This window comes from Dromiciops gliroides, chromosome 1 (assembly GCF_019393635.1).
Source record: "Dromiciops gliroides isolate mDroGli1 chromosome 1, mDroGli1.pri, whole genome shotgun sequence".
NCBI classification, from domain to species: Eukaryota; Metazoa; Chordata; class Mammalia; order Microbiotheria; family Microbiotheriidae; genus Dromiciops; species Dromiciops gliroides.
The window spans coordinates 542,804,382-542,822,462 of record NC_057861.1 but is presented as its reverse complement, the minus strand read 5'-3'; the positions used below and the strand labels follow the sequence as shown (position 1 = coordinate 542,822,462).

The window sequence follows — 18,081 nt, the reverse complement described above, 5'->3', positions numbered from 1 at the left end:
AGGTGGATGGGGTTAGAGTTTTGGGCCAGGAGGGAAGACGATGAAGGAAGAGACTCCTGGAATCCGGAGCCTCCATGATTTTTTTTGTGTGTGTGGGGGCGGGGTTGAGGGAGAGACCAGGGGTCGTGCCGCGTCTAGAGGCGGGCGATTCGACGAACTCACCGGCAGGGGTCGTCGCGTCAACGCTTCTCCCTCATCCCGGAAGGGGGCGCACGGTGGTGCCGCTTCGGCTCGGGGAAGGGGCGGCCTACTTCTCTTCCGTACCGAGCCGACTTCCGGTCCTGTGGCAGTCACTTCCGGGGGCTCGTAGCACCTCCTCCGAGAGGCTGGCAGTACTCTCAGAACTGCTGCCGCATTTTTGGATCGAAGACCCCTGAGGAAACTGGATGGGGCGGCCACCCCTGCGTTGCGGGCGATGCTCGGGGACGATTCCGGTTCCCAGGAACATGAAGCGAAGGCCGCCGGAGCTGCCGGCTTGCCACCGCCGCCTGCCATAGACTTCCCCCAGGAGGAGTCGGACATTCGATATGATGGTGAGCGCACCAGGGCTATGTGAACTCGGGGATCTGGGCTGCACCTAGGCCCAGGGACCGGGACACTGGGGTCCCACAGCGTCGGTAGGGGGAAGAGATTAAAAACAGCACAGAACAAAACAAAATCCCAGGTAGCCAAAGCAGGTCTTCGGCACTTTTCCCCAGCGCCTGGCCCAGTAGAAACTCAGTAATTATTGGTTGAGTTTTTTTTATCTCCAAACCTACTTCATCCTTCCTTCCTTCCTTCCCCGTTCATCTCTCCATCCATCTCTCTCTCTCTCTCTCTCTCTCTCTCTCTCACACACACACACACACACACACACACACACACATATTTCTCTTTCTCTCCTGACAGACGTGTCTCAGCTTGTGTGCTTGTCCGAAAGGTTCAGGTGGCAGCTTGAGATAAAGGACCCAGTGGGCAAGTCACTTAACCGTCATTGCTCCGCCAAAAAAACCCAAAACGCACCAAATTTTAAATTTTAAAAATTAGGAAAAAAAAAGTTAAGAATTGTTGGTGATAAAGGAACCAGGTAAATCGACCTGTGCAAAACTCTTCTCCCTTAGAGATCAAAAATCCGATATGCTTTCACTTTGAATGAATGAATGCAATGAATTATTGCCGAGCTCAGTGAAGAATTTTTTTTTTAGCGATGATGTCCCCGAGCCCTTGGCATTTTTGGACAGTAATGGCAGCTGTTAATCTTTACCGTTCAGTTCATGTTGTTATTTGACAGTGATGTAACTAGAGACTACTCAGAGTGATGCAAAACATAACACACCCAGCTTTTTATCAGTTGTAAAGTAGCACCAGAAATAAACGCAGGGCTTTGTGCCATCAGCTAGGGGTTTTTCATAATGTATAATCCAGAGGAGAAAGGTGACAAATCTTTTTAGACATGACATCATTGAGACAGCAAACCTATTCCATACAGAACATAAGGCGGATTGGAGAATTTGACTGAAAATTGAACAACTTCAAATTTCCTAGTATTTTAGTTAAGGTAATTATATGTCATATAATTAGCAGTTGTCAATTCTTATGCTTTTAGGTGACATTGGAATGAAGAACATAGACCAAGTTTTACTGGAGTTTGAATAAATGCCTATATAGAGTATGTCAAGTTTTTTTTAGTTTAAGATATATTGTAAATGCTATTATGTAATTTACAAATGTGATAATCACAAATTCAATTACTTTTCAGTCCTTTTATAGCAGTAAATGCAGGGAACATAGATGACTTACCTCAAATTATCTAATAAGAGTAGTATTATATCTTACAATATAACACTTTATATAATTTCTTCACCCATAAAAGGAAATGAAAGTAAGAGAATATGCACATTATGCTTGGCATTTTAAATGGGAGTCAGAATGGTATAATGGAAAGAATAATGGTTATGAAGTCAGAAGATTTGAATTTTGAGTGTGGCTCTTATTACCTGTGTGACCCTACTCTGGGTTTCAGTTTCCTAATAGGTCAAATAAAGGGGTCTGACTAGATGACCTCTAAGGCTATTTAATGCTCTAAATCTATAATTCATTTGTTCCCATTTGTAAGAGGGAAAATTGCAAACTGTATCTTCATTTTTAATGAACAAGTAAGATGACAAGTTAAAATGAATTTGCAAAAAATGTAAAACCTTAGATAATCCAAGAAAGTTCATATGTAAACATGTAAGTATACCTTGCCTGTAGTCTTGTGATAAGGTTTTCTGTGAACTCAAGATTACTTCTGGAAGGAATAAACCATGATAACTTTGTAAAAAAATTTTCTTGTGAGGCTGGATAATTAACAATACTGTTGAGTTTACATAGATCTTATTTGTTTTGAGAGTCTCATAGTATGCATAAACATCCTTTTAGAAAGTAAAGATAATGCAATGGGTGTTTTTCCAATTTCTTAAATGAAAAAACTGATACAGGGAAGTTAAATTACTTATTCCAAGTTACTTAATAAGAGAGTAATACATAATATTAGCTTTTCCCATTTTTCTCAGGCTGCCAGATTTGTAACCTTTGATCTACTGATCCACAAGAATTATACACGTAAATTTTTGTTATTAATGTTTATAAGGGCAATAAACTCCTCTTCATTTGCTCTGTTTGTGTTGGAACTCATAGATTTAGAGCTATAAGGGTTCTTAGAGGTCATCTAATTTGCAGCATCCTAAGAGGTGATCCAGTTCACCTCCCTCATTTGCAGTATCTAGCTGGCCTAGCTTAGACGTTTGCCCAAGACATTCAAAATGGATGCTGTAGTTCTGCCTCTAGTAACTTCTGAGGGTCATAACAGTGGCTCTTAAAAAAAAAAAATCACCTTTTTGTAATAACCCAATTTTATATAGCATTGTAAGACCTTCAAAGCACATGGGTATATTTAAATTCCATTTCCCCCTATATTACAGGTGAGAAAACTTAGATTCATAGAGATTAAATGACTTACCTGCTGTCACACAGGTAGTAAGTTTCAGAGCTGCTGGATCAGCTCTGAACTTAAAATCTGATGTTCTTCCCTCTGTACCATAATGCTTCATATTTAGTGCTTTGTCAAGAACTCATTTGACTCTTAAAACAATCCTGTAAAACTGTTTTGGATGAGGAAACTGAAACTCAGCAAAGTTAAGTAGTGTACTAAGTGGTAGAGCTGTTTCACTTTCTCAGGAAACCTCAACCTTTACATAGATTGCCCCTATTTCCCTCCTTTCTACCTCAGAATTAGGGCAGCTAGTTGGCACAGTGGATAGAGCACTGGCCCTGGATTCAAGAGGACCTGAGTTCAAATCTCACCTCAGACACTGTGTGACCCTGGACAAGTCACTTAACCCCAATTGACATAAACATCCAGGGCAATCTCCAGGTATGCTGATTTTGCCACTGAAGCAGTGACCTTGCACAGCCCTCCCTCTGTATCATATTTTTTTCTTTTTCGAGGGGCAGTGGGGGGTAAGTGACTTGCCCAGGGTCACACAGTTAATAGATGACAAGTGTCTGAGGTCAGATTTGAACTCAGGTACTCCTGAATCCAGGGCCGGTGCTTTATCCACTGAGCCACCTAGCTGCCCCCAAGCCCTCCCTCACTTAAAACCAATTCACTGCAAGTCATGACATCACCCCCATGTCATGGTCCTCTTGTAGAATGAAGGACAAATAACAACTATCACCTCAGAATATCTCTACCTTCTTGTTCTCAGAAGTCATTTCCTTCCTTCATCACAAAAGAACCTGTCTCCTCTTCCCCTTCACTAACTGTCAGGGGAGTCATCTACCACTTTTTTCATTTCCTTGATACTTGCTTCTTAACATTCTGCCAGGCTGGTTTTTGTCCTTGTAACTCCACTAAAAGAATTTAGTCTCCCTATTTTCAGTCTTTATTCTTCCAATCCTTTCTTTAAGTTGCTAACAGCTTTATCTTCCTTATGTACAAATCTGATCTTATTACTTCTATCTTAAAACTCTTCCATAAAATCCAAAAAACTTTTATCCTGTCATGTAAGACCTTCCACAGTTTGTCTCTCACTGTTCCTTATATAATTTGTGCTCCACCCAAATTGGATTACTTGATGTGCTGCTTTTATCCCTGCTTCACTTTTTTGGTTATGCCTTTGCTTTGTCCAGAATGCCTGCTATGCCTTCTCCCTAAACTTCATCCTGGTTTTCACTTCTTAAATTTCTACCTATCAATGGGCAGCCAGGTGGCTCAATGGATAGAGCACTGGCCCTGGATTCAGGAGGACCTGAGTTCAAATCCGGCCTCAGACACTTGACACTTACTAGCTGTGTGACCCTGGGCAAGTCACTTAACCCCTATTGCCTCACCAAAAAAAAAAAAATTTTTTTTTCTACCTATCAAGACCCAGGTCATATACTGCTTTCTTCAGAAAGACTCCCTGATTCCTTCACCATCCCCACCCCTTCTCCCATGATATTTATTTTTGTTTCAGTGGATTCTGAGGGATATGATCATAGATCTAGAGCTATAAGGGACTTGGAGGTCATCTAGTCCAACACCCTCACTTTTTATATGTGTAAACAGGCCAGGAAGGTTAAGGAACTTGACTGAGGTCACATGGGTAGTGTCAGAGTTGGGGTTTGAACTCATGTCCTCCAACTCCCGAGAAGAGCTAGCATTCTTTCACTGTACTTCATACGGATACTGTTTGTTCGTTTTGTTTGGAGAGATTTAATGGGAATAGCACAGGACTCAGAGTCATAAGACTTGGTTTTAGTCCAGACAAACAGTTGCTAGGTTGTTCACTGTGACACTCTTTGCACCTTAGTGGTTTTATTTTTTAATTTGTAAAATGGGGATAATTATACTTAGGGAGTAGTTATCCCACAGTATCTATACGTGGAAAGTATAGTAAACAGTGAACTGCTGGTATTATTATTTATATGTATTGTTTCTCTGTTACTGACTTGTTAGTTCTTTGAAAACAAGGGCAGTTTTTAATTTAATCTTTGTATCTTGTCCAGGGTGTGTTATATACACTGTAGACACATACACATATATGCGGTAACAGAGTTATAAAATGGCAGAGCTTAAAGAGACTTTAGAAGTTAACTTTAAGTCAGCCCCTTCATTTACAGATAAGGAAATTAGAACCCAGGAGATTAAAGGTGATAGCGTAAGTGGTAGAGCCAGGATTTGAGTCTGGGCCTCAAATCTAGGTCTAACTCAGTGCTCTTTCTACAATATGATGTTGATTTGAATTAACAACTGTTCTCTTCTAAGGTTACCAGTGAACTTTTAGTGAAATCCAGTGCTCTCTCTGCAATTCTTATGCTTCTGAACCTCTCAGCTGCATTTGATTCTCTTGACTATGCCTAGTTTCTTGAGCTTTCCACCCTTTTTCTTTCCTATTTTTTCCTTCTATCACTGTTTGCTTTCCTCATTTAAAAAAAAATTCTTATCCATTCACCATTGCTCTTAGACCTTCTTTTCTCTTAATACATTTAGTGATTTAAGGCTGTCACTCTGTGGTTTCAACTAACCATTGTATTTAAATGTCAAACTCTCCACCCCATGTACCTGTTACACCTGGGGTCCTTTCTTATTTTTCCACTAGGCCACAGAGCATTTTCACTTTGTGGGGACCAATTTTTAACTGGGGAGTGTTAGCTAAGTGACTCTCTGCAATATTGCAGCCAAGAAGGAGACCGGCAGCCTCCCTCAAAACAGAATAGGATTTATTTTAACAAGAACGAACTTAAAAAAAAAAACACAAACAGGATAAGTAGGATCAAGGGAAAGGAAATAAAATGGGGAAAGGGAAATTATACAACCTGAAGAAATACCACCGCCCAGGAATCAGCTGAGAATACACAGCAGAGCTCCTGTTGCCTTCTAGCATCCAGCTAGAATGGCGAATTCTCCTCCCCCAATCCCAGAAACCCTCCAGCCCCCAGCCAATTGGATGGCTGCTCTGACAGTCACATGACTGCCCTCACTAGGCTTCCAATCATCGGGGAGTGGCGATGAGTGAGGTGCCAGTGCCATGGCAACAGCTACAACCAGTGGGAGGAGCATTGTGCGGTTTGCGGAGCCCTAGGCCATTGCTCTCCAAGACATAAAAACCTCAAATAAAAATTAATTCTTTACAACTTCACTGTCTCACTGACATCTGACAGATTGAAAATGGAACTCATCTTCCATTTACACAGTCATAGATACCCAGTTTCTCTATGTTACTATCAATAATACCACATTGTGAGTTCCCTAAGCTTGAAGTGATGGTGTATCTCTCCCAGTCCCTACAGTTAACCAGTTAACCCATTTCTTCTTCTTCTTCTTCTTCTTCTTCTTCTTCTTCTTCTTCTTCTTCTTCTTCTTCTTCTTCTTCTTCTTCTTCTTCTTCGCAATTGGGGTTAAGTGACTTGCCCAGGGTCACACAGCTAGTAGGTGTTAAGTGTCTGAGGCCGGATTTGAACTCAGGTACTCCTGAATCCAGGGCCGGTACTCTATCCACTGCGCCACCTAGCTGCCCCCCCCCAACCCATTTCTAAGACTTGGAGTTTTTTCTCCTCCATATCTTTGGATTTGATCCTTTATTTCCACAGTTAGCACATTTACTCTATTCATGGATTATTGCAGTAGCTTCCTAGCTTTTATCTCAATCTAGTTTCTAATCTTCTCAAACTATTTTAACATAGCTGCTAGAACAATTATACACATTTTATTATTTTGCTCCCTTGACATACCCTCCTTGGGAGTTTACTGTGGCTGTCTATCGTTTGTTATATGAAGTATAAACTTCTCTGCTTGGTGTTCAAGGCCTTGCACCAAATTGTTCTGTGTCCCAATCACACCAACTTTATTTCTTATATATTTCTTTTCTTTTCTTTTTAAAAAATTTTTCTTTTTTTTTGGTTGGGCAATGAGGGTTAAGTGACTTGCCCAAGGTCACACAGCTAGGAAGTGTCAAGTGTCTGAGGCGGGAGTTGAACTCAGGTCCTCCTGACTCCAGGGCCAGTACTCTATCCACTGTGCCATCTAGTTGCCCCCTATATATCTCTTAACATGGAATTATCATGGTATCTAAGCAAATCTGTTTACCATCTTCCACCTAATTGTTGCTGCCCTCGTACCTCTGTTCATGTTATTCTCCATCCTACCCCTCACCCCCTACATGCCCTTCTGCTTCTCTGATAGTCTTGGTCCTCCTCTTAGAATGCAGCTTAAAACCCTTTACCAGGGAAATTTTCCTTATCTAACTTCACTCTACTCTGAATATTTTTATTCTTTTCTTCATGCCTGTTTAATAATGTGTGTATTATTTATTTTTTTTAATTATTATTATTTGCTCACACTTGTATTTTTGTCACAGAAAATCTTTATAATTTATTTAAAATAGATATTCTGTTTTTGGTTATTTTTAGAATCTGATGTTCCTGCAGAACTCCAAGCTGTGAGAGGACCTCTACCACATGCGACTTTTCCCTCATCAGTTGCAAACCAACTATTGCTTGTTTCTTTGTTAGAGCACTTGAGCCATGTGCATGAACCAGACCCTGATCGTTCAAGACAGGTGTTCACATGTTAGTATGAATAAGCTAACTTAATTTACTACAGTTTATAAAAACCAGATAATTTGTTGTTTTTGTGTTGGAGGTTTGATCAGTAGGTGCTGATATGGAAAATTTGGTATGAAGTAGAGATGGATATCTAAGAAAGAAAATATGACTCGATTTAGTCTCTAAGGCCATTTTCTGTGGGGTTTAGGTTTTTTTTCAACTATTATATATCAATGTCCAGATCTAGCATGCTTTTTGTAACATATAAAAAATCGTACTTAAAAATCTTGCACAAAATCCAGTATTATCTCTATAAACTCAAAAATCATACATTTGTATTTATATATGTATAATTTAATGTACACAATGTCATTCATACATTGCTAGGATATCTCTTGTAGATTAGCAAATAAGCAAATGTTTTTTAAAAGCTAGATACTGAGTCACTTGAAAATATACTTGAATAGGTTAAAACCAACTAAACATTTTGTTTCTAATAAAACCAGAGAGTACTTCATTTATAGAAGTTATAGAGCATAGAGGAGACAAAGGAGATGTTGTCACTTTCCTAGTTAAGATTCAGTGGAATGGCCAGAGACAGGATGAACTACTAGAAAAGTCATGGTTTCTGATACATTGTTTTAGAGGTGACTGTTTTTGTGATTGCCAAGAGAATCCCATTTTAAGGAAACATGAGAGAAACTGACCTGGAGCTCCAAAAGCAGGGAAGGCCCAAACCAGAGGCCCCAGACGAAACTGCCACAGCCACCCCAACCTTCAGCAATCACCACCCTGATCAGTTAGCAACCATCAACATCAAGGCAAGAACTTCCATCATCACAAAGATTATAAGTCAGTGAATTCTCAGATGATGATTAGCATTTTTTTTTAAGCAACAGAAGAATTTTAAATTAAAGGAGCCATAAAAGACCTTCAGCCAAAGCTCTTGACCACCAACCTGGCTAGTCACAGTTATGGCCTCATATCTCATTTCAAATCTGTGGGAAGAGCTGAAATGCCCAGTCTGCCTAAATTTTTTCACATGTGCCATATCTATAGTATGGTCACAGTTTCTGCACAGGATGTATCCATGAACTTACTATAAGACTTTGAAGTCCAGATTTCAATGTCCTAAGTGTCATAAGAAGTATATGAAGAATCTCTGGCCTAATGGACAACTGGCACAATCCTTTGGACTGCTCACACTTCACATGATGAGGAACTGGAAGCTGAGAGATGTGAGCAAGAGAAAATTCCACAAGGACTTCAGTCTGGATCCTGAAACTGTCTATGCTGGAATTAGCTTGTCCACAGATAATGAAAACAACGAGAGGAAGAGATTCATGGACCAAGTTGCATTGTACTGGGGAGAGCCCCGATCTATGTGATGTTGTTCTAGCAACTCAGAGCTTCATGTCTGGGAGACGTTACTGGGAGGTGAAAGTGGGAAAGAATTCTGCTTCGGCTGTTGGTCTTTGTAAGAACTCTAAGTAAAATTGGAGAGGTTTCACCATCTTATACTGGATATTGGCTTTTGAGTGTAAGACAAAATAAATATATTGTCTGTACTATGCCCAAGATGAGCATTCACTTAACAGGGAAGCTCTGCAAAGTGGGGATCTTTTGGGATTATGAGGCAGGAGACATAGTGTTTTATAATGTAGACAGTAGCTGCCACATCTGTATATTCACCAGCTCTTTTTTAGAGCCTCTCTGACCTATATTTTCCATTGGCCTCTGCTCCAAGAATGAAACTATTCTGACTATTGACCCAGTATCAGATGAGGCTGAAGAAATCCCAGAGCAAGCTGGACCGTGACCATGATACTTGCTTGGAGATTTTTTCTAGAAGGGAATTCAGTCCCTGCCCTCACTTTGGGAACAGTACATTCAGGCAATGTACTGCGCTAGAGGAAGGTCAGCATAAGATATATTGGTAATCCACTGATGGCTTAATAAACTATATGACGGAGTCATATTTTGGTGTACGAAATGAGAAAATTGATTTAAAAAACACAAAAATAACACTGCTAGGTTTATATTCCCAAAACATCCCCCAAAAGAGAAAAAGACCTATCTGTACAAAAATATTTATAGCAGCTCTTTTTGTGGTGGCTAAGAATTAGAAATCAAAGGAATGGCCATCCATTGGGGAATGGCTGAACAAGCTGTGGTATATGACTGTAATGGAATATTATTGTGCTATAAGAAATGACAAGCAGGATGATTTCAGAAAGGCTGGAAAAACTTATATGAACTGATGTATAGTGAAGTGAGCAGAACCAAGAGAACATTGTACACAGTGAAAACAATATTGTTTGATGAAGAACTGTGAATGATTTAATTATTCTTAGCAATACAATGATCCAAGACAATCCCAAAAGACTATTGATGAAGCATACTATCCACCTTCAAAAAAAGAACTGAAATTGATTGAACACAGACTGAAGCATGTTATTTTTCACTTTCTTTCATTTTCTAATTTGTTTTCTTATACAAAATGACTAATATGATAATGTTTTAAATAATTGCATATGTATAACATATATCTGATTGCTTATTGCCCCAGGGCATGGGGAGAGAGAGAGAGAAGAAGGGATAGAATTTGGAACTCAAAACTTTAAAAATGTTCATTATCAAAAAATAATAAAAGGTAAAAAAAAAACATTGAAAGATATATGCACAAATGTACAGTGAATTAAGCAGAACCAGAAACGAATTATATATATATGTACATATATATATATATATACACACATATATATATCCAGAAAAACAATTTATTCCATAATATCAATATTATAACATGAACAAATTTACAGATTTTTATAAACTGATTAAAATCTCATGAGTAGAATCAGAGGAACAATTTGTACAATAACGGTAACACTCTTAAAAAAAAAACAACTTTGAAAGATGTAGGAACTATGTCAATGGAACAATAGGGACAATGTCTCCATTGCCCTCAGTTTTCTCACCTGTTAAAAAAAAGAGGTTGAACTAAATTGCTTCTGAGATGCTTTTTAGTTCTATGGTTATGTCTCTGCAAAGAGCCATTCCAGCTTTGAGTAGCAAAGTTACTCATCAATCACTGACATCATGCTCTGAACTGAATTCTTAGTCCTGAAATTCCAGATGTGAGTTGCCTCCATGGCAGGTATTTAATACCATTGTTCTTTAAGTTTGTGCCCCCTCTATCCTCATGCACTATATTTGTACACTCCAGGTTTGGGTTGGGCATAGCTAGGGAATGATTTGTTATTATTTTTCTTGCCATCATTTGAGTAAATGCATTTGCTAAGAAAAAAAAGAAGAAATGTGAATATGAGTTTTTAAACTTGAAACCCATCTACAGTATAAAGAGAAGGTATACTCTATCATTTATTTTTGTTTTTTACATAAGGAAAATATTTTGGTTATTGTGTTGCAAACAGTAATAGATTAAGTTAGAGAAGGTGGATTGTTCAAAGGGAGCATTTTTGGTAAAATTGACTACCCCATCACCAAAATTATGTTGATAAGGGTTTCTCTACAGAATCCTCATGATTAAAATTAGACTCTTGTTAAAACAAGAGTCCAGCCATACTATCTATGCTGTCAGTCTTCCTTAGCTGAAAACCAAGTTGACCCCTTAGAAACTTGTAGTTTCCAAAGGGTATGCAAATTTGAGACCATGGTTTAATCTTTACCCTCAGCATTGAAAACTTTTATATCATGTTGGCTAAAGACTTTCTGTAATAGAAAAGAACAATCAGTACATGCTTTTCACCGGTTCTAATCATTTGTTTGAACTAATTTTATTTGTTTTCATTGTAGTCATTATGTGTGTCAGTGAATAATAATGTATTTTAAAACCCATAAATGTGTTTAATTTTATTTAAGCTTAAATTTGTTTAAAGTTTATATTCTTTAGATCAAGGCAGTAGTCTTGTATATTGATACTTAAGATATATCATCTTAAGTAATAAATAAATTTGGTTTACAAAACCAAATGAGTGTGCTCATTATTCTCTTAAAGGACGCTAGGTGTATATGTGTGTATACACACACATGCATATATACTTGTTTGTATGTGTGCATGTATGTTATGTATGTATATATCCACAGTACATATATATTTTTTTCCCGAAATTTACCTATTCTCTAAAAGTAATAATTCACATTTATATAGATCCTTAAGATTTGTAAAGTGCTTCCTACCTTTTGAGGTAGGTGATATAGAAATAGTTTGAAGGTATAGTCTTATCTCTTTGTGCTATTACTCTATTAAAATAATTTTTTTCTATGTTCTTTTTATAGTACTTTGTCAGACCTTTACCAAAATGGGACTCTTGTCTTCCTTCGCCTGCAGTGAAGAATTTAGTTCTTTGAGGCTGCATCACAACAAAGCTATTACTGAATTAATGAGAATAGCTAAGCAGAGAGTTCTTGAGGTAATTTTTATATTCTTAATTCTCTTTATTATAATATATTTGACTTCAAAGTAAAAATTATATATTAAAACACCTTGAAATCTCTATGTAAAAATAATATTCTATGAAAATAAAAACTTTCCCCCCTTATTTAAAAGCTCTACCTTTGTAGATAGAAACCAGAACCGTTGCAAACACTTTTCTTGAGGAATACATTCTACCCTGCTTTTAATGAAATCCATTACTGTCATTGGATTGTTTCCCCCCATGTAGCTAATGTACTTGGAATTACGTTGACATATTGTTTTTTAGCTTTTGTTAATTGATGCATTTATATTCTTTTTTTTCTTCAGGCTCAGCATGAAGAGTACCCATATGTCCATAAAGTCAGGTATTTTCTTGTGCTTTTTGAATCATCATAAGTAGTAAACAACTTATCCAAGGGCCCAAAATTTTTCAGGCAGTGTTGATGGCAATCAGACTTCACCACTAGCTGATTCCCTTGATGCTGATCTGTATGAGGAGGTAGAAAGTCATTCCTTTGATCCCCAAGTCCAGTGCAATCATTACTGTTGTATTGTGCAGAGTACTGGCATCTTAAGTATCTTGTCCCCTTAGGGAGTGCTGTTTAAATTTGAGCATACTGAAGCTGTGAAAAAGGTTAAATTAGAAAATATCTTTAAATGTTCACTTTTTGGGTTACTTTTAAGTACATATAGTAATTGTAACTGGATGACCAGCTGTGACTCAGTAAACGTCCTTAAAGGACCTGCTTTAAAGAAGAGTTATTATTTAGATACTTAAGTATGTAGGTATCTACATACATGTGTGTGCATACACACATATATGTATATATCCACACACAGAACAAACTATTCTGTGATATTTAAAGGTACTGGAGAAAGATTTATTATCTCAATTTAATTCTCTACCTCCAATATCATGTACACTATTTGATTATCAAAGAACTTCATTTTAGATAATGGAAATAGGAACTTCACTTCAGCCCCTGTCATAATTATCACCAGTTGTAAATCTGAAGTAGACTCCAAATTAATCAGGTTTTGCTGGAATTTTAAGTTGAACAGCAAGTACTACGAGCATATAAGATATCTCACATTCTATTAATTTTTTTTTTTAATTTTTAGAGCAAAAGAAGTTGTCTTTGAAGCACAAACATCTCGTTATCTAAATGAGTTTGAGGAAATTGCTGTTTTAGGAAAGGGCGGGTATGGGAAAGTATACAAGGTGATTATATTTTTAGATTTTTTCAGTTTTCATGATCTTTAACAAAAGTGTACACTCAAACTGAAGCTTCCAAAACTAATTTTAATTCAGTTCTTATTCAGATCCATAATGTATTTATAGTTAAATTAAAATTTTGGATATAATTAAATAATTAGAATTGAGGTTTCTTTGACCGGGTTCAATGGTTCAGGTACGGTCCTCAGATTTTGTCATTCCATTCAGAACTTTCTTTGTATTATTAATCCACTATCCCAGAGGTGTCAGACTCACAGCCCTACATACAGTGGCAATATTCTGAACCAGATTAAAATGTGATTTGGAAATGTTTAATAAATAAAAATAGAATACAGCATAGATAATGTTAATATGTGATTTCTACATCAGTATGCATTCAATAGGGTTTTATTTCTATTTGAGTTTGACACCACTGTACATACTATTTTGGGTTTAGGATACCTCTTCCTGAGACTGCCTTTGCAACTAATCTTTAAATCTGGATGGAGAGGCAGTTTGGTGTGGTTGAAAGAGCTCTAAAGAGTCCAGAGATGTGGGCTTGGGGCCTGTCTGTCACTTATCTTTATCACCTTAGGCAAGTGTCCCTTTATCCCTTTTGGAGCCTCACTGCCAAATGAAGGGGTTGGATTAGATGGAATTTCTCTCTAAGAAACCTCTTAAATCCTGTGCTCCTAAGTTTCAAGCTTTTGGGAATCTCTGTTCATTTTCAGTCCCAACTCTACAGCCACTCTTTCCACAAAATGTATCTTGATTTTCCTCTTCCCCCCCAGACCCTCCCTGAAATTGATCAGCTCTTCAAACAAATGTTTGTTGAATTGAATGGATTCATGAAAGATATTAAATATCATTAAATACATAAGCTCCAGTTTTAAATTTTCATACTTCTGCTAGAACAGAGTCTAAAACATGTTCAAATTTGGATTCACCTTCTTAGGGAATTTAGATTCTCTGAAATATATAAATGTATTTGTGTCATTCATGTATGATAATTTTTGTCTTTTCTGCAAATTTCAGGTCAAGAACAAATTAGATAGGCAATTTTATGCAATTAAAAAAATTCTGATTAAGAAAGCTACTAAAAAGGATTGTATGAAGGTAAGAATTTTTTAAACCTCTTGAAAAACACTTTATTGTTTAATATAATATTCTAATTGAATTGTATATATACAAATCAACATATAGATAATGTACATAATTAATTTTCAAATATTGTACAGTAATTACCAGTTTTCAAATATTGTGATAAAATATATTTAACACTAAACTGCATAATGTAGCTTAATTTTTAATCTGATGATCTATTCATTTCATTTAATTTATTTATTTAGTTATTTTTGTGGGGGCAATGAGGGTTAAATGACTTGCCCAGGGTCACACAGTTAGTAAGTGTCAAGTGTCTGAGGCCAAATTTGAACTCAGGTCCTGAATCCAGGGCCCATGCTCTATCCACTTTGCCACCTAGCTGTACCAGTTTGATGATTTAGAAGGCATTTTATGATCCAGCAGTGTTTCAGTCATGTTTGGGAAATTGAAAAATTTAGTGTCTTGTATCTGCTTCTTCACACTCTAATAAAGGGATACAGCACGTTACAAAAGAACTTAGTGGGAAATGTTTCAAGATTTGGAGTTCAGCTCCAGAATTTCCTCTACTGACTTACGTGACATTAGCCTAGTCATTTACCCCCTCTGTTTTGTTTTCCCTACATATAAGATGGGTTTAAGTAATGCCTATCTCTCCTGTCTTTTATCTCAAAGGATTCTAGGGAAGACCATTATGAAAGTGCTTTGAAACATCCACAGTGTGAGATATTGTTTCTAGTACATTTATTAATAATTGATATTTATTTCCTTTGCATAATATAGAGTGCAGAAAAAATTTTCCAGTAACTGCAAGTATTAGGATTCCAAAACCCCCAGGAATTTCATATATTTTGTTAATAAATAGTACATGATGCTTTGAACTTTTGGGGGGTGGCGGGGCAATGAGGGTTAAGTGACTTGCCCAGGGTCACACAGCTAGTAAGTATCAAGTGTCTGAGGCCAGATATGAACTCAGGTCCTCCTGAATCCAGGTCCGGTGCTTTATCCACTGTGCCACCTAGCTGCCCCTGCTTTGAACTTTTAAGAAACTGTTTAAAGCCCAATCTAAGCAGCTTTCTTTTCCAGGTACTTAGGGAGGTGAAAGTGCTGGCGGGTCTGCAACATCCTAACATTGTAGGCTATCACACAGCTTGGATAGAACATGTTCATTCAACCCAGCCACAAGGTGAACATTTATTTGCTCTAACAGTTTAATATTCTGTTTTAGAACCAAAAATATCAGTCTTTTGAATCAGTATGCCTCTTTTGTACTTTACCAGAATGACATGCTTATTTTCCCAACTCTAAGTGAACTTTTTTAGGGGGACGGGGCAGTGAGAGTTAAGTGACTTGCCCAGGGTCACACAGGTAGTGAGTGTTAAGTGTTTGAGGCTGAATTTGAACTCAGGTCCTCCTGAATCCAAGGCCAGTGCTTTATCCACTGTGCCACCTAGCTGCCCCGAAGTGAACATTTTTTGCCTTTATTTTTAGCAGTGGTTTGGTAAATTGAGCTTTGTCAATGATTTTTTTTTCCACTTCAAATTTGAGCAAAGCATGTCCCTAACCTGAGGCAGAGAGGTGTGGTGAAAGACTGTTGGATTTGCTTTGAGAAAGCCTGAATGGGAATCCTGGACTTGTTGTTTTATATTGCCTTTGTGAAGTTGGGCAAATCTACTTGATCTCTCTGGGCCTCAAATTTCTCATTTCTAAAATGAGGGAGTTAGATTGGGTGGTTCTACAATCCCTTCTGCTATAAATCTATGGTTCTGTGTCCTTTTTTATCAATATTATTATACTTTTGGAAACCTTACATTTCTCTGTGGGGTTGTTTTTTTTTTTTATCCAACAGATGAAAGACTTTCTGTTGTCAAGTTGCCATCTCTCCAGTTGGTATCTGATGAGACAGAGGACAGGTATAAAAAGGGTTAAATATCTGGATTCATGTAAGTGGTTGGGTATGGTGCTTCCAAAAATATGTAAGTATGTTGGGTATTGCTTAGTGACTCTTACATTGTTACTATTATTTTTTGCTATTAGGAACCAAGTAGTACTAGTAGTAGTACCTTAATTGAGCCTTCCCTTCCTTTTGTTTATTTCCATTCCAAGACATAAATTCTATTCTCCCTATCAGATTGTTTCCTATCAGGATTTAAACAGACATTGTGACTAGAAGTGTTTGACTTAGGGCACTCTTTGTTACATGCTGTCTTTTCTGCACATTGATTCTATGTTGTCTTTCTTTTATTTTAGAGATCAATATCATGTTCAAAGTGATGAAGGTAGTAGCTCATCCATTATTTTTGCTAATTTAGACTCAGAAAAAGAAAAATCCTTTGCAGAAACTTGGATTGACAGTCAGAATAACAAGTTAGTAAACTATACTGATTTGATCACAAGAGATGCCAATGAATATGAATCACAAGAAAATTGCTTAGTGAATACATCTGCTAGATCACTTGTTAAGCATCATATGCTGCAAGAGAATAATTCCTACCTAGAGGAGAATTTTATATCCAATGAAGAATCTTCTGAAGAAAATTTAGCCTTGCTTGGCCAGACTGAGGTAAGTAGGCTGCCCCTCCCCCTATTAGTCTTTTTTTTTTTTTTTTTTTTTGGTGAGGCAATTGGGGTTAAATGACTTGCCCAGGGTCACACAGCTAGTAAGTGTTAAGTGTCTGAGGCCGGATTTGAACTCAGGTACTCTTGACTCCAGGGCCGGTGCTCTATCCACTGTGTCACCTAGCTGCCCCCCTATCAGTCTTATACATAATAACTGTGATTACAGAAGGGGTTGCTAATGATAACTTGTTACAAAAAGTAGTTTTGATTAAATAACTTGAAATTTTGGAACAGAGGTTTGGGTTTTTAAAAAACCTTGAATTTAGTCTGTGATTTATTAAAGAAAGTAATTATATACAGTGTGAAAAATGCAAATAATTATGGACTCGATATTTACAGTGAATTGTTATCACAGGAAAAATTAGATCTCTTATCTTAATCCTAAAATTGCCTCATCCTTGATTACTCAGCAGATATAAAACAATCCAAGTGGTAATTCCTAGTAAATCATGGAACATTGTATCATTATTTGATTTTTTTTAGGTGAGGTATCATCTCATGCTCCATATACAGATGCAGCTATGTGAAATCTCTCTTTGGGACTGGATTACTGATCGAAATAAAAATAAGGGATCATCTGTAGATGAACCTTCCTGTAAGTTTTATATTTTGTGTTTAAATATCTGTTGAAAAACTAAAATCAGTAAATTGTTTTGTTTTACTTTCATTTAAACATGTATATATTGTTATATCCTATATAAATTTAAGTTGTTAGAAATCAAAATGTGTGGTTTTTTATCAGTATTTTTCCTGTGATCTAAATGTGATTTGTTAATCTATGTATTATCCTGTTAATGACTACAGATTGAAGAAATTAAAATCTTTTGTTTAAAAAATGTAAATTTTCAGTTGCTGTAGTTTACTACTGTATAGACTTATTTATTGGGGATTTATATTCTACTTTCTTTTTCTTTTTCTTTTTTTTTTTTTTAGTGAGGCAACTGGGGTTAAGTGACTTGCCCAGGGTCACACAGCTAGTAAGTGTTAAGTGTCTGAGGCCGGATTTGAACTCAGGTACTCCTGACTCCAGGACTGGTGCTCTATCCTATATTCTACTTTCAAAAGCATTTGAGGCAGCTCACAAAATTAAACATAATATGAGATAATTAAGGTTAAAAATAGAAGAGAAGCTAGGTGAAAGATCAGAGTGAATTTTTGT

The 18,081-nt window shown here is 37.0% G+C and overlaps 1 protein-coding gene across 1 annotated transcript in view; it reads left to right on the top strand.

Moving 5' to 3' along the window:
- The first annotated feature begins 274 nt into the window (after positions 1 to 274).
- EIF2AK1 (eukaryotic translation initiation factor 2 alpha kinase 1) overlaps positions 275 to 18,081 on the top strand; it is a 39,121-nt gene continuing 21,314 nt past the window's right edge. Inside the window, exons 1-10 of the mRNA XM_043976084.1 lie at positions 275 to 533; positions 7,414 to 7,572; positions 11,848 to 11,981; positions 12,314 to 12,351; positions 13,109 to 13,208; positions 14,238 to 14,318; positions 15,390 to 15,489; positions 16,153 to 16,216; positions 16,554 to 16,866; positions 17,406 to 17,517. Of these exons, the coding sequence (XP_043832019.1) occupies positions 416 to 533; positions 7,414 to 7,572; positions 11,848 to 11,981; positions 12,314 to 12,351; positions 13,109 to 13,208; positions 14,238 to 14,318; positions 15,390 to 15,489; positions 16,153 to 16,216; positions 16,554 to 16,866; positions 17,406 to 17,517 (1,219 nt within the window). The 5' untranslated portion in view covers positions 275 to 415. The remainder of the gene's footprint in view (positions 534 to 7,413; positions 7,573 to 11,847; positions 11,982 to 12,313; positions 12,352 to 13,108; positions 13,209 to 14,237; positions 14,319 to 15,389; positions 15,490 to 16,152; positions 16,217 to 16,553; positions 16,867 to 17,405; positions 17,518 to 18,081) is intronic.